The 15,066-nt window shown below is 38.4% G+C and overlaps 1 protein-coding gene across 10 annotated transcripts in view; it reads left to right on the top strand.

The window, feature by feature from the left end:
- Positions 1-15,066, top strand: part of hdac4 (histone deacetylase 4) — a 436,407-nt gene that overhangs the window by 181,731 nt on the left and 239,610 nt on the right. For 7 of the 10 annotated variants that reach the window (XM_073046732.1, XM_073046730.1, XM_073046731.1 and 4 more), the window contains exon 3: positions 7,397-7,449. The exons of the other annotated variants lie outside the window; for them this stretch is intronic. In XM_073046732.1, coding sequence (XP_072902833.1) covers positions 7,397-7,449 — 53 coding nt within the window. The remainder of the gene's footprint in view (positions 1-7,396; positions 7,450-15,066) is intronic. 10 annotated transcript variants of the gene reach the window in all.

The following is a 15,066-nucleotide window of genomic DNA, read 5'->3' as shown; positions in this document are numbered from 1 at the left end:
GATATATGTTGGCTGACTGCTGTCTATTGGTTTTGTCTTGATAGAAGAATGAGTGACATTAGGAAAATATGTGAAAGCTGATGATCCTTTAATCAAATGATCAGGTCGTTATTCAGTATTCATATTCTGCAGCAGCGCAAGTGTATTCTGTACTCTGAGGCCAGGGTCATTGTAGGTCTTTACAGTGCCATTCCTAATCTGAATGTATCTTCCAGTTTTATATTCAAGTCTTACACCTGAATGAAGAATCTAGGATTTGTTCTTTGAGAGCTGTCTCAATATTTTTTAAAGTATTTGGCAACAATTATTGGATATAATTTAAGTTTGGATTGTAGATTAGAATGAGGAAGAGAAGCAGAGGAATAAGGAGTTGGTTCATAAAATGATAAATGTAATAAAGCCACTTTTTGCCTTTATTGAATTGGAAATGGATTTGAAATCATTTTCTGCTGTAGAGTGCCCTCTAATGGTGTTGCTTCAAAAGGTTTACTCAAATTATAACTTTTATAATATTTATGCTGTACATTTTGTTTTGCTGTGCCCCACTGAAGATCCTAATTTACTGGTACACCACAGATTCAATTCCAAGTTATTGCAACAGCCCTTTTCAGTTTTCCTTGCAGCCATACTTTACTATTTCTCCAACAATTCTTGACTGAACTGCAGATCATCTCTTCAACAAAGAGGAAACTGCAACTTCCATCATCTCCAGAGCAGAACAAGATCAGTTCAACCTCACCCATCACTTTACAGAGGTATATGACACTTGCAAATCTGAAGCTAAACTCCAAATAACCATTGATTCCTTCACTAAAGTGTATAAGAGGAGTGATTGAACACACTGAAGACAAAGGTCCTCAACCAGACTCCCTCTGGACACAATATTGGCTCTGTATTAGTACATCTCCAATACAGACTTCAACTGAGGGAAGTGTTTCAAGATAAATATCATTATCTTGGATTTGCATCAGGATCGGTCTACTAAGCAGTGATAGTCTCTCTTCTCATGTATGGTTTAGAGATATGACAACACAATGCAAGTATCTCAAAGCACCAAGAAGCACCACTAGTACTAACTTTGCAAAATATTTCTAACTCATTAGTAAGATAGCTCCCTCCCTCAGATCAGCATCACCAGAATGGAGTCTCTGGTTACAATCAACCAACTCTATTGAGTCACTTAGTCCCAATGCCTGATACTAGATCACTGAAGTAAATGCCGTAAGTTACATGACAGCAACAGATGGCCAGAGCAGAAAAGAGTAAATCAAGAGAGTTCTTAAAGTTTCCTTGGGGAAAATAAAGCAACATCATCTTCGGGTAATGGTATTTGGGAAGGATTATCTGTGAATGTACTGTATCTTGAATATCTACAAGGTGGTATATCAGAATACCCACCTGCCTCATCTGTAGCAGAGGTTGCACAACTTTCAAAAAACCCTCTCTCAAGTATACGGAATCCACAGAACAAGAGTCGAAGCAAGCTATTCCTAAACAAAGGGACTGCAGAAGACAAAAGCAATACATAGTAGAGACACAAGAAACTGCAGATGTTGGTATCTGGACCAACACAAAAGTTGCTGGAAGAACTCAGTAGGTCAGGAAGCATCTATGCAGAGGCATGGATAGTTGACATTTTGGGTCAAAACCATCATCTGGACTACTCAAGTGCTTAAAACAGTTTGTTTGGATTTATATTAAATACATATTGTAAGCTATAGTGCAAATGTATTGGGTTCAAATAATTTTTTGCTGTAAGAGTGCCCTCTAATGGAGTGGCTTCAAAAGGCTTATTTAGTGTTTCATGTGCTCCCACCTAAGAACGGTTGGTTATTCCTCGCTTACTGTTTAAGAAAGTTGCATTACTTGTTTATACCCAATAATCTTTACAATGTATATAGTCCTTTCATAGTTTGAAGTGCGGTTCCTTACAAATGAAATCTTGAAGGTGGTAACATATATAGTAATTACATTATTGTTCCTTTAGGCTAGTTATTTTGGAAGTATTTTAGTGTTGGGATAATTTTGGTTTATTCCAAATCTGTTCTGTTTGTATACATGTTTATATGTGTAGTTACAATATTTAATGAACATGCTGTAGCAATTGTTCGGGGTCTGTTTTTTGTTTTATAAGCAAAACAGTGTGTATTCATGATTGTACTTAATTATACAATATCATACAGTGCAGCTGCAACTAAAATGAAGTACATTGGTACTATGCAAGAATTAGTGCAGATACTGCTTTTATTATTTATATTGGTTAACTTTATATAATTTGGAGTCATTCAACATAAACAGACCCTTTGACCTGTAGAAATGAAGTTGACTTATCAGTGCTGGACTATGTTTGTCAATACTCATGACCTTCTTATAGATGCGATATAGCGAGCGTCCTAACATACAGCATCACTGTATGATACAGAAATTGCACTTTAGTTGACAGAAAGGCTCTACAATGGGTAGTTAAACTCCCAACACATCAAGGCAGAAGCCTACCTTCTATCAAGGACATACAGAATATACGGAAAATGCCAGAAAAAGGCCAGTAATATCATGAAAGAGCCCACCCGCTCTGCTAATGGACTGTTGATTGCACTCCATCTGGGAGGAGCTATGTAGCATCCATGCCAGGACCACCAGACTCAAAACAGTTACTTCCTCCAAACAGTAAAATTAACCTCCACCCAGCCCCCTCCACCCACCACAAGTACTTTATCATTTCCTGCCAGTGTCACCTTTTATACAGTCACTCCTGTGCCTTGCATGACATTCTGGACATAGAAACTGTATGTATATAAACTATCTTATGTATTTCTGTTTATTATGTTTTTATTGTGTGTCTTTTATCTTGCTGTGCTTTTTTTTGTGCTGTGTCAAATCTGAAGTAACAATTATTTCCACTTTGTAACTCTAAAACATAAAACTAAAAGAAAAACACAGAGCCTGGGAATAACTTCTGTACGCTTCATTTTTACTTTAGTGAGGCGTGCACATATGACATGATGGTGTAATGACATATGCTGTTCACATACTTTTGCATATAACCTATAATGAATTATGTAAACAGCAGAAAATGCTTAATCAAACAATATATTTATAATATTACTCAAATATTACTGATGTTAAATATACGATACTCCTTACTGCTTAGCTATAAACTCCAACTCAAATGTTAAATAAATTGGCCTATTCAGGCCTAAGATTTAATCACTGTGGAGGATTTCTTACTCTTGTGGGATATCATCTTTCCTGACCAGGGAGGTTACTCTCCCTGCCAGGTGACACTTGTGTTCGTAAAACAATCTCAGGTTCTGGGGCCTACTCCGTGATGCTTGTAGGAGTTGACCCTGGGACTGCAGGAGGTGGTTCTGACAGCTCTGGATACCTTTTTTCTGGATGTGTTGACATCCCGAACAGTATGTTGCAAGCTGCTCGAATTGCTGATATATCTCGGGCTACCAAACAAAGCTTCAAGCCATTGTTTTCATCTTAACCAGGCCTAGATGACTGGCATGTAGCTCATCCAACACTTTAGTTCTCAGCTTGGATGGTACACAACTCTCAATCCCCATCAAGGGTATGTTCATATCAGCACTGGTAAAAATGGGGGAACTGGAATTCCTGCTGCATGTTTCAGCCATTTTGGGTTGGCACATAGACCCGAGATAGTGTAGGTTTTTTTCTGGTTTCCCTTTGGATCATCTGTGTCCTGATAAGAGAGAGTTTTGATTTGCATTATGAAGAATATGTCAAGAGAAGTGTCCTCATTTGTAAATTTTTCAATTATTTCCTTTTCCAAGGGTAAATGGGGCAATCAAATCAGTGTTTCCATGATTAGTTCTCTTCTTGAGTTTGATCTTCTAATTGTGTCTTCCAAGAAACAGAGCCCATCTTTGCATTTGTGATGCTGCTGTTAGTGGAATACCTTGCTGTGGATTGAAAATGGACACTAGTACTTGATAATCAGTAACGAGGGTAAACTCTTTCCTGCACAAGTACTGGTTGAAGTATTTTGCACCCTACATGAGACTCAAGACCTCTATGTCAATCTGTGTGTAATATTTCTCTGCAGCAGTAAAGGAATGTGATACAAAGGTTGTGGGGTGTTCACTTTAATCATTCGTAACGTGTAATATGATTATACTATAAGGTGAGGCATCACAGGCAAGCTTCAGTGGATGATGTGGAACATAATGTGTGAGTACAGTGTCTGATGTCACCTTACACTGTGTTGTCCAGCGCTATTTCTTCCCGATCTGTAGTAATGTGTTCAAGGGGTGGAGCACAGTAGCCAGGTTTGCATTAATTGACATATCCTAAAAAGGATTGCAAGTGTGACACATTGTTTAGCCCTGGGACATCCATCACTGCTTGGATTTTCTCCTTGTGGATCAATCATGTGACTACAGTAAGTGATGTTTGGTTTAAAGAATTCACACTTCTTGTACTTGAGTACATTCATCCAGAGACATTCCACCGAGCTATAACACTGAGCATCATAGGAAGTCATTCCTACCTATGGCCATCAAACTTTACAACTCCTCCCTCGGAGTGTCAGGCACCCTGAGCCAATAAGCTGGTCCTGGACTTATTTCCACTGGGCATGATTAACTTATTATTTAATTATTTATGGGTTTTATATTGCTATATTTCTTCACTATTCTTGGTTGGTGCGGCTGTAACGAAACCCAATTTCCCTCGGGATCAATAAAGTATGTCTGTCTGTGTCATGTTCTGAACCTATAATCTTCTAGTCTTTTTAAAATTGTCTTGAGATTTTGGAGATGTTCCTTATTATCCACATCGGTAACAATTATACCATCCAGGTAACTTCGAGTGCCTGGGAAGCCTTGCAGCGCCTGGTCCATAACTTTCTGCAACAGTACAGGTGCAGATGCAGATACTACTTCAAAAATAAGCCTAGTATAGTGATAAAGCCCTTTGAGTGTTTAAAGTGAGAAACTCTTCTTCCATTTCCATCTCCATCTGTAGGTATGCCTCAGCTAATTTCACTTTGCTGAAGTGTTTTCCTCCAGAAACGTTTGCAAAGATATCCTCTATCCTGGGCAGAGGGTATTGGTTTTTTTCAGTCCTGGGTTGATGGTGACTTTAAAATTACCACAGATCCTGACAGACCCATCCTTTTTGGCTACTGGGACCACTGGTGTTGCCCATAGGCTCCAGTCAACCTTGGAAAGAATTCCTTCAGCCTCCATGCCAACTAGCTCACTGGTTACTTTATCACAGGTAGTATAAGGAACTAAACAGCCTTTGTAAAACTTGGGTGTGGCTTTTTCATTTAGCTGTATTTTCCCCTTGATAGGTTTTCCAGTGCCATTCTGTAGCATCATCCAGTACTTTTCTTAATTCGCTTTCAGTTGACTCTATTGTAGCAGATGTGGCCTGCAAATGGTGGATGGATCTCTAGTCAAGTTGTGGTTGTCTTGGTCAATCACAACTACGCAATGCTGGCCCTCCTGTTTCTACCAGATGCAAACCCAATGTGGTTTGTTGGTTGTTGTATTTCACTGTTACGAATGTCATTCCCACAGGAGTTATCTTTTCTGCAGAATAAGTTATTAGTTAGACATTTGCAAGCTTTAGTTCATTGACTTTGAAATGCCATCCAAACAGATTTCATGGAATGACTGAAACAACCAAGTCAGTGTGTCCAATTCCACTTTAATTAGTTTGCTGTTCACTTTGGGGTTGCTTACCAGTTGGTAGTTTTCGTATGTAAATCACAAAGCAACATCAGTCCTGTGTCATTCTCATCATTAGATGACTGACATGCTTCCATTGATACCGCGATTTCAGCTGCTCTTTTAAATGTGAGCTGTGCTTCAGTTAGGAGCTATTTTTGAATATTTTCTTGTAAGATCCACAAAGTAAACTATCTTTCAGCGCATCATTAAGCCCATCAATGAACTGACAACGTTGAGACAATTCAGCCACATACACTGAAATGGGCTACCTTTCCTTTTAATTCTGCTTAAGAAAACTAAAGCATTCTGCAATCAACAATGTTTTTGGTTTTAAATGCTCTTCCGTTACTTCCACAATATCAGCAAAACTCATTTCAGCTTGTTTGGTTGGAGCAGTCAGTCTTCTAAGCAAACTCTATGCCTTTCCACCTGTTGAACTCAGCAAAATTGGCACTCGCTTTTGCTTTCACAAACAGGAGAAAATCTGCAGACGCTGGAAATCCAAGCAATACACACAATATGCTGGAGGAACTTAGCGGGCCAGGCAGCATCTATGGAAAGGAGTGCAGTTGATGTTTCGGGCCGAGACCCTTCCTCTAGAATGGAGAAAAAAAGATGAGGAGTCAGAGTTAGAAGGTGGAGGAGGGGAGAAAGAAACACAAGGTGATAAGTGAAATGGAGGGGGAGGGGTAAAGTAAAGAGCTGGGAAATTGATTGGTGAAAGAGATACCAAGCTGGATAAGGGGGAATCTAATAGGAGTGGGCAGAAGTCCATGGAAGAAAGAAAAGGGGGAGGAGCACCACAGAGAGCAGGCAAATAGATAAGGTGAGAGAGGGAAAAGGGGATTGGGAATGGTGAAGGTCAGGGTGTCCATTACCAGAAATTCGAGAAGTCGGTGTTCATGCCATCAGGTTGGAGGTTAACCAAACAGAATATAAGTATTGATCCTCCAACCTGACAGCAGAATGGGAATGGGAAGTGGAATTAAAATGAGTGACCACTGGGAAATCCTACTTTTTCTGGCAGACAGAATGTAGCTGCTTGGCAAAATGGTCTCCCTATCTACACCAGATCTCATCAATATACAGGAAGCCGCACCAGGAACACCGGACACAGTATATGACCCCAATAGGCTCGCAGGTGAAGTGTCATCTCACCTGGAAGGACTGTTTGGGGCCCTGAATGGTAGTGAGGGAGGAGGTGTAGGGGCAGATGCAGCATTTGTTCCACTTGCCAGGAGGGAGATCAGTGGGGAGGTACGAATGGACAAGGGAGTTGTATAGGGAGCAATCCCTGCGGAAAACAGAAATTGAAGAGGGAGGGCAAGCTGTACTTGGTGGTGAGATCCCATTGGAGATAGCAGAAGATAGTGGAAGTTATGGAGAATTATGTGCTGGATGCAGAGGCTGGTGGGACAGTAGGTGAGGACAAGAGCAACCCTATCCCTGATGGGGTGGCGGGAGGATGGGGTGAGGGAAGATGTGCGTGAAATGGAATAGCTTTTGCTATTTCATTTGCTTCAAGATGCTGCTCAATTTGCTGAGTATCTAGTTATGTCTTGTGCAGTCGTAAGTGTCTATCTTTTGATGTAGCCAGCTATTTCTGTTTTTTTTTCAAATTTATGATTATCACCCAGTACTCGCTGTTTATGAACCTGTGAATTTCGTCCGTTTTCTGCCTTTCTTTTTAGCTCGAACCTCTCGCTATGCTTCCAAAGAAAAAAGTCGTGCTGCACATCAACAGGTAGGTGGTCATCTTAGGTTCATTTTAAATCCTACTGATCACCTCTATTATGTTTAGTCACTCCAAAGCTTAAAACTACTTGAAAGAAAAACACTGAGCCAGAAGATATGTCATGTATGCTTCAATTTTACTGTAGTGAGGCATGCACATATGCCGTGGTAGCATAATGACCTATGTCATTTACGTACTCTTATATATAACCTATAATGAATTATATAAACAACTAAGAATGCTTTATCAAAGGATATATTTACCATATTACTCAAATATTAAATACACAACAGTCATAAACTCGTCCTCCTCCCAGATTCTAACTCACATATATGCAAGTACAATTTGTAGTGGCCAAATAAGCTACCAACCAATATATCTTTGTAATATTGGAGTAAACTGAAGCATCCAGGGAAAACCCATGAAATCTCAGGAAAAGTAATAAAGTCCATGCAGCTCACTGTTCCTTCTAAGCTGCGTGGGTGTGTGACCGCGCAGTAGCTGAAATGGTGCTGTGTACATTGCCTTTGTTGCCACGCAGCTGGAATGTTCTTTTCTATAATGTTAATATAATTTTGATAAAGTGTTAATATAATTTTGAAATTATGCTCATACTGTAAAATTTCAAAATCTTTGTTAATATAATTGTGAAATACCCTGTAATTAATTGTTAATGAATATAATCTATTATTTTCTAAATAATAAACGTACCACAGCCTTTACTTAGAAACATTTTAGAGTTTCAACATATTCTGAATACCAAATAATGTTTCAATTCAGTTGAAGCACTGCAGTATTCAAAAGCAAAAATCAACAAGTTACACAGTATCTTGACAATACTATTTATTGGAGTGAGAAAGTGAAAGATATGCTTGCATCCATAAGTTTTGATGTCAGTACCACACCTATTATTCAATCTATTTAATCACTTGCATGATAGATTTCCTGATAATGAATTAAGAGAACAACAAGCTTTTGACCCCTTGCTTTTGCAAATACAACCAATTTGAATTTGGAGAAGAGGATATTGTACAACTGACAAAAGATGCTCATTTACTATTACAAACTATGATGAAATCATTGAATAAAGAATATTGCAGCAATACTGTGATTTCGAATTTGTTGTCTCTGAGAAAGTTAAGACTGGTTATATAAGATGTTCACTGATATGTTGAACTACTTCCTTAGAAATGAAGAATTTGAAGAATAGTCAATTCTTGTTAACATCATTGGAACATTTCAAGTTTCTAGAGCTGACTGCGAATGTGGATTCAACCTTATGAATTCAGTCTAATGTAAATCTAGAAGTGGAACATTTTGATGGTCTGCTGAGGATTCAGATGTATCGTTCATCTGGATGCAAAATTATTCTGGACAGTGTTATAGATAATGGATTTGTAATAAAGACAGATAGGAAAACATTTACAAAGTGTGAAAGATTTTCTTGTACTGTATTTCATTATAACCTTGACTTGCAGATACAACAGGTTATTAAGAAGGCAAACGGAATGTTGGCCTTCATTGCTAGAGGGATTGAATTCAAGAGCAGGGAGGTCATGCTGTAGCTATACAGGGTACTGGTGAGGCTGCACCTGGAGTACTGCGTGGAGTTCTGGTCTCCATACTTGAGGAACGATATACTGGCTTTGGAGGCAGTGCAAAGGAGGTTCACCGGGTTGATTCCAGGGATGAAGAAGTTAACCTATGAGGAGAGATTGAGTCGCCTGGGACTAAACTCTCTGGAGTTCAGAAGAATGAGAGGGGATCTTATAGAAACATACAAAATTTTGAAAGGGATAGATAAGATAGAAATAGTAAAGTTGTTTCCATTGGTAGGCGAGACTAGAACTAGGGGACATTGCCTCAAGATTCAGGGGAGAAGATTTAGGACGGAGATGAGGAGAAACTGTTTTTCCCAGAGAGCGGTGAATCTGTGGAACTCTCTGCCCAGAGAAGCAGTTTAAGGCTTCCTCACTAATATATTTAAGAAACAGTTAGATAGATTTTTACATAGCAAAGGAATTAAGGGTTATGGGGAAAAGGCAGGTAGATGGAGCTGAGTTTACAGACAGATCAGCCATGATCTTATTGAATGACCGGATGGCGTACTCCTGTTCCTATGTCTTATGTTCTTCAGAGAGTCATAGCAAAGTACAGCAAGGAAACAGGCCCTTCGGCCCATCCAGTCCATGTCAAAGCCATTTAAACTGTGTACTCCCTTCAATTAATAAATACAATCAAAAATATTTGGTTTTTCAATTTTCATTCTAAATATTCATTGTATGGATATTACAAAAAACATTTGAAGTGCCACGCAGCTGTTTTAAAAATAATATAGTTAACATTGATACAGATATCACTGGAGGTTAGGAATATCCAGAGTCGCTGGAGCTGTGAGGCAGCAGTTCAACCAGCTGCACCACTGTGCCACAAGAATATTTCTGCCACCTCTTTAAAAAATATCTGTATCTCTTCTATTGTTTTCCTTCATGCAATCTTCAGAATCTCTTGTGTTTAGCCATTTTTATTTGGTGGCTTTGAGTTAGTTACTTTACAAATTTAAAAGGAAAATGTGCTGATCACACAACTTTAAAAATAATGTAATTCTATCAAATGAACCAATCATGATACTGTACATTCTAAAATTTCAGCCTCCTTCATCCCAAGTGCATTTGATATTCATGTGTTATAATAAAGGTAGCTAATTGAAAGAGAGTAGAGTCTTATTGTCATCATGTTTCAACTCCAGAGTGGCAGACTCCAGTTAAGTCTTCAGATTAAAAAATGGTAGTGACAGTTTAATTTTAACATGGTTGCAAATGTTTGTTGACGTGCTTATACAGAACACACATGTAATGTTCAAGCCCATTCAGTGTAGCTATCATTAACGAAATGCTAAGATCTACTTCCATTAATGGGTAGTGGTAGCTTCAAGAATATAAAAGCTTAGAGCTCTACAACATTGCATTTCTTCTCTTTTGAGCTTGGTATATTTAGTTAATTTTGTTCATTTTACTAAACTTAAGTTGAAAGGCCTTTCTTCCTGCCAACATTAGCTTAAATGGCTTCGGAAGTCAGGAAGTCACATTTGGATTTTATTTTCCATTCATAGGTTCCAGAGAAGTAGGTTAAAGTATATGCAAATAAATATTTTCATAAATGCAGTCTTAATATCCATCGAACTGTATTTCTTGGCATGGCATCAAGCGATCTTTTGGTTAGTAAGATCACCTTGGTAATGCAGTAGGTGATACAGACAATTACTTAGGAAGTCTTATTTAATTTTCCTAATACTGTTACCCAAATTCTTTCTGGCACTTATTTGCTGACTGAGATTAAGCAGTCCATTATAATTGGATGTATGCAGGAATGAAACAAGTGACAAGGTAATTCTTCAAATGAATAGTCAGAAACTATACCAAGTAATGTGGAAGAGGGGAAAAAATCTACTTGTGTCGCTAACAGTATTTCAAGGAATCTTTATGTTTTATGTAGGCATATAATCAAATTTGAAAGGTGCTGTCCTGCCTCATGAATCTCTTATGATGGAGATGATAATTTTTATAAGTATTATGTAAGCAATTGGTGCAAAATACTTTTTGAATACTATAAGGGTACTCAGTTGCAGTTCCAGTCTCTTCATGTAATGCATGTTTCCCTTTCAAATGAATGGTTCTTTACAGCATGAAGGTTTAACCCATTGTTAGTTTGCAGATAATAGTAAATCTGATTGAAGCTTCATTTGCCAGTAGTATGGCCTATTCAACATTGTAAAAAGATTATGGTAGCTGGTACAATATATTTGTTTAGCTGTACAATTCTTTCAAAATCAGTCTTAATTGATAAAGGGTCCCTGCTTGTAACTTTGTGAAATTTGTTTCTCTGTAGTTGCAGCTTTTATTAGTGTATAAATTTTCCACCATGGTTTTCAGTTACTATTTCTGAGCATTTTCTACTCCCCTGTAATGGTGTGATTTTTGAAAGCGATAAATAATGCAACTTACTTGGTCTTTAATTGAAAGCTCAAGTCTTGTTTTTATCTTAATCAAGTCAGGGAAAGCCCTGGCTTTCAGCTAGAGTGGAAATAGAGACAACACAGTTGTTGCAGTGCCCTGAAACCACACATTTCCCCACACTGGAAATGTTGTCACGGGCCGATGAAACTGAGAAAGAATGAAACTCAATTGCCTTAACCTTTATTGTTAAGCAGCAACTGCTCACCCCGAAAATACAAATAGGCACAGATTTTTGAGCAATAATTATGGTGAAATGACTGACTATGGCAATTTAATGATTTTCATGCTATGATGGCATAATTCCACAGTGGCTGTGGTGATTCATTTTGACTTAATACTGTGCTGTTTTGATCTAACTGCATCATCGTCAAAATAAGGTCACTTGAACTCTTGCATGGGTAGGCCATTTAGGAAAGAATCACAGTCCAAAATTTTGCATTTGTTCTTTTCAAATGAATTGTTTGCTAGTGTTGTCAGTGGTAATTACTGCTTAACAAGCTTTATGACATTAATTTTGTGTGTCTTTATCATTTCAAAGTGAGAATGATTCAAAATATTAGTGTTTTGTGCTTTTAAGTGTCAGCCCTACTTTAACCAATCTTTATTTAGCAATCTTTTTTTAAAGTTGAATTTTAAAAAAGAAATATTTCCTAATTTTAAGAAGTCTTCAATGTTAGCCAACTCAATGGCACATCAGAATTAGTTGGCACAAGAGCATAAAAAAATAGGAGTAAAAGGACAACTTATCAGGGCTTATTTACCTAGGCCACAATATCTGTTCTGTCCACATAGCCTTCAATCCCCTGACTTCCAACAGATTTTTTTTAATTCAGCTAGTCTCTACATTTCTCTGGGGTAGAAAATTCTGGGAAAAATATCTGTGCATCTCAATTTCAAATGACTGGCTAGTTTTTTGGTAGCTGGATCACCTTGTTCATGACTCTGCCATTACTGAAAAATCTCAAACTCCCCCCTGTCATGCATGCCACCTTAATATCTTGAATGTTTGGATAAGATTGCCCCCATTTTTCTAAACTCTAAAGAATACAGATATGATCTGTTTGGCTTTCATTAATAGGTCAATCCTCTCATCCGGAAATAAAAGTGGTGAATCTCTTTTGGATTGCCTTCTATGGTACTGTATCCTTTAAGTAAGGGAGCCAAACTCTGTTCAGTACTCCAACTGTGATCTCACAAACACCCAGTACAATAATAGTAACAAAATTTCCCTAATCCTCAATTCCAGTCCTTTTGCAATAAAGACCAGTATGCCATTTGCCCTCTTAAGTTCTTGCTGCACCTGCCTGCTATTTTTTTGTGATTGTGATTCATGCGCATTCCTATTCACTCTTGATCAACAGCAGATGATTGTTGATTTGTCCTTGGCCAGAAATTCAGGACCAATAATTATAATCATTTGGTAGGATAATTTTAACTTGGGAGTGTTATTATTTCAGAAGGAAGGATGTGTGTCTCGTATGCAAAATGGCAGTTTTAGATTACTAATTATCATAAAACACAAGGGAATGTACAGTTCTTCAAATAAATGTTACTTTAAGAAATGTGAGAAAAAGAATTCATTTCCTCTTTCATCACTGTTCAGTAGATGTTTGACCACATACCATTAAAAGTTTATTGAGTGTCTTGACAAATTAGATTACATTTATTTGGAGAGTGGCGGTTATGATTTCTAAGGGTAGAGCAGTGGATGTTGTTTGCATAGGCTTTAGTAAAGCACTGGACAAGGTACCTCATGGTAGGCAGGTGCGGAAGGTGAAATCCACATAGGATCTGTGGTAAAATAGATTTAAAATTGCCTTGTTCATCACTCAGTGGCCACTTTAATAGGTACCCTGTACCTAATAAAATGGCTATTCAGTATATGCTCGTGCTCTTCTGTTGTTATACCCCATCAGCCTCGAGGTTCAACATGTTGTGCATTCAGACCATTTTTTGCACATCATTTTTGTAGCACATAGTTACTTGAGTTACTGTTACTTTCCTATCAGCTTGACCTAGATTGGCCATTTCCCATATAACCATATAACAATCACAGCATGGAAACAGGCCATTCCGGCCCTCCTAGTCTGTGCCGAACGCTTAATCTCACCTAGTCCCACCTACCCGCACTCAGCCCATAACCCTCCACTCCTTTCCTGTCCATATACCTATCCAATTTTAACTTAAATGACACAACTGAACTGGCCTCTACTACTTCTACAGGAAGCTCATTCCACACAGCTATCACTCTCTGAGTAAAGAAATACCCCCTCGTGTTTCCCTTAAACTTTTGCCCCCTAACTCTCAAATCATGTCCTCTCGTTTGAATCTCCCCTACTCTCAATGGAAACAGCCTATTCACGTCAACTCTATCTATCCCTCTCAAAATTTTAAAAACCTCGATCAAATCCCCCCTCAACCTTCTACGCTCCAATGAATAGAGACCTAACTTGTTCAACCTTTCTCTGTAACTTAAGTGCTGAAACCCAGGTAACATCCTAGTAAATCGTCTCTGCACTCTCTCTAATTTATTGATATCTTTCCTATAATTCGGTGACCAGAACTGTACACAATATTCCAAATTTGGCCTTACCAATGCCTTGTACAATTTTAACATTACATCCCAACTTCTGTACTCAATGCTCTGATTTATAAAGGCCAGCGTTCCAAAAGCCTTCTTCACCACCCTATCTACATGAGACTCCACCTTCAGGGAACTATGCACTGTTATTCCTAGATCTCTCTGTTCCACTGCATTCCTCAATGCCCTACCATTTACCCTGTATGTTCTATTTGGATTATTCCTGCCAAAATGTAGAACCTCACACTTCTCAGCATTAAACTCCATCTGCCAATGTTCAGCCCATTCTTCTAACCGGCATAAATCTCCCTGCAAGCTTTGAAAACCCACCTCATTATCCACAACACCTCCTACCTTAGTATCATCGGCATACTTACTAATCCAATTTACCACCCCATCATCCAGATCATTTATGTATATTACAAACAACATTGGGCCCAAAACAGATCCCTGAGGCACCCCGCTAGTCACCGGCCTCCATCCCGATAAACACTTATCCACCACTACTCTCTGGCATCTCCCATCTAGCCACTGTTGAATCCATTTTATTACTCCAGCATTAATACCTAATGACTGAACCTTCTTAACTAACCTTCCATGTGGAACTTTGTCAAAGGCCTTGCTGAAGTCCATACAGACTACATCCACTGCCTTACCCTCGTCAACATTCCTCGTAACTTCTTCAAAAAATTCAATAAGGTTTGTCAAACATGACCTTCCACGCACAAATCCATGCTGGCTACTCCTAATCAGATCCTGTCTATCCAGATAATTATAAATACTATCTCTAAGAATACTTTCCATTAATTTACCCACCACTGATGTCAAACTGACAGGTCTATAATTGCCAGGCTTACTTCTAGAACCCTTTTTAAACAATGGAACCACATGAGCAATACGCCAATCCTCCGGCACAATCCCAGTTTCTAATGACATCTGAAAGATTTTCCTCTGACCTCTCTCATTAACAAGGCATTTTCATCCCAAGAATGCCACTCACTGCATGTTCTTTGATTTTCATACCATTCT

The sequence above is a fragment of the Hemitrygon akajei genome, chromosome 5, assembly GCF_048418815.1.
Source record: "Hemitrygon akajei chromosome 5, sHemAka1.3, whole genome shotgun sequence".
Lineage (NCBI taxonomy): Eukaryota > Metazoa > Chordata > Chondrichthyes > Myliobatiformes > Dasyatidae > Hemitrygon > Hemitrygon akajei.
The sequence above is the reverse complement of the archived record's forward strand: the minus strand, read 5'-3'. Positions and strand labels throughout refer to the sequence as shown.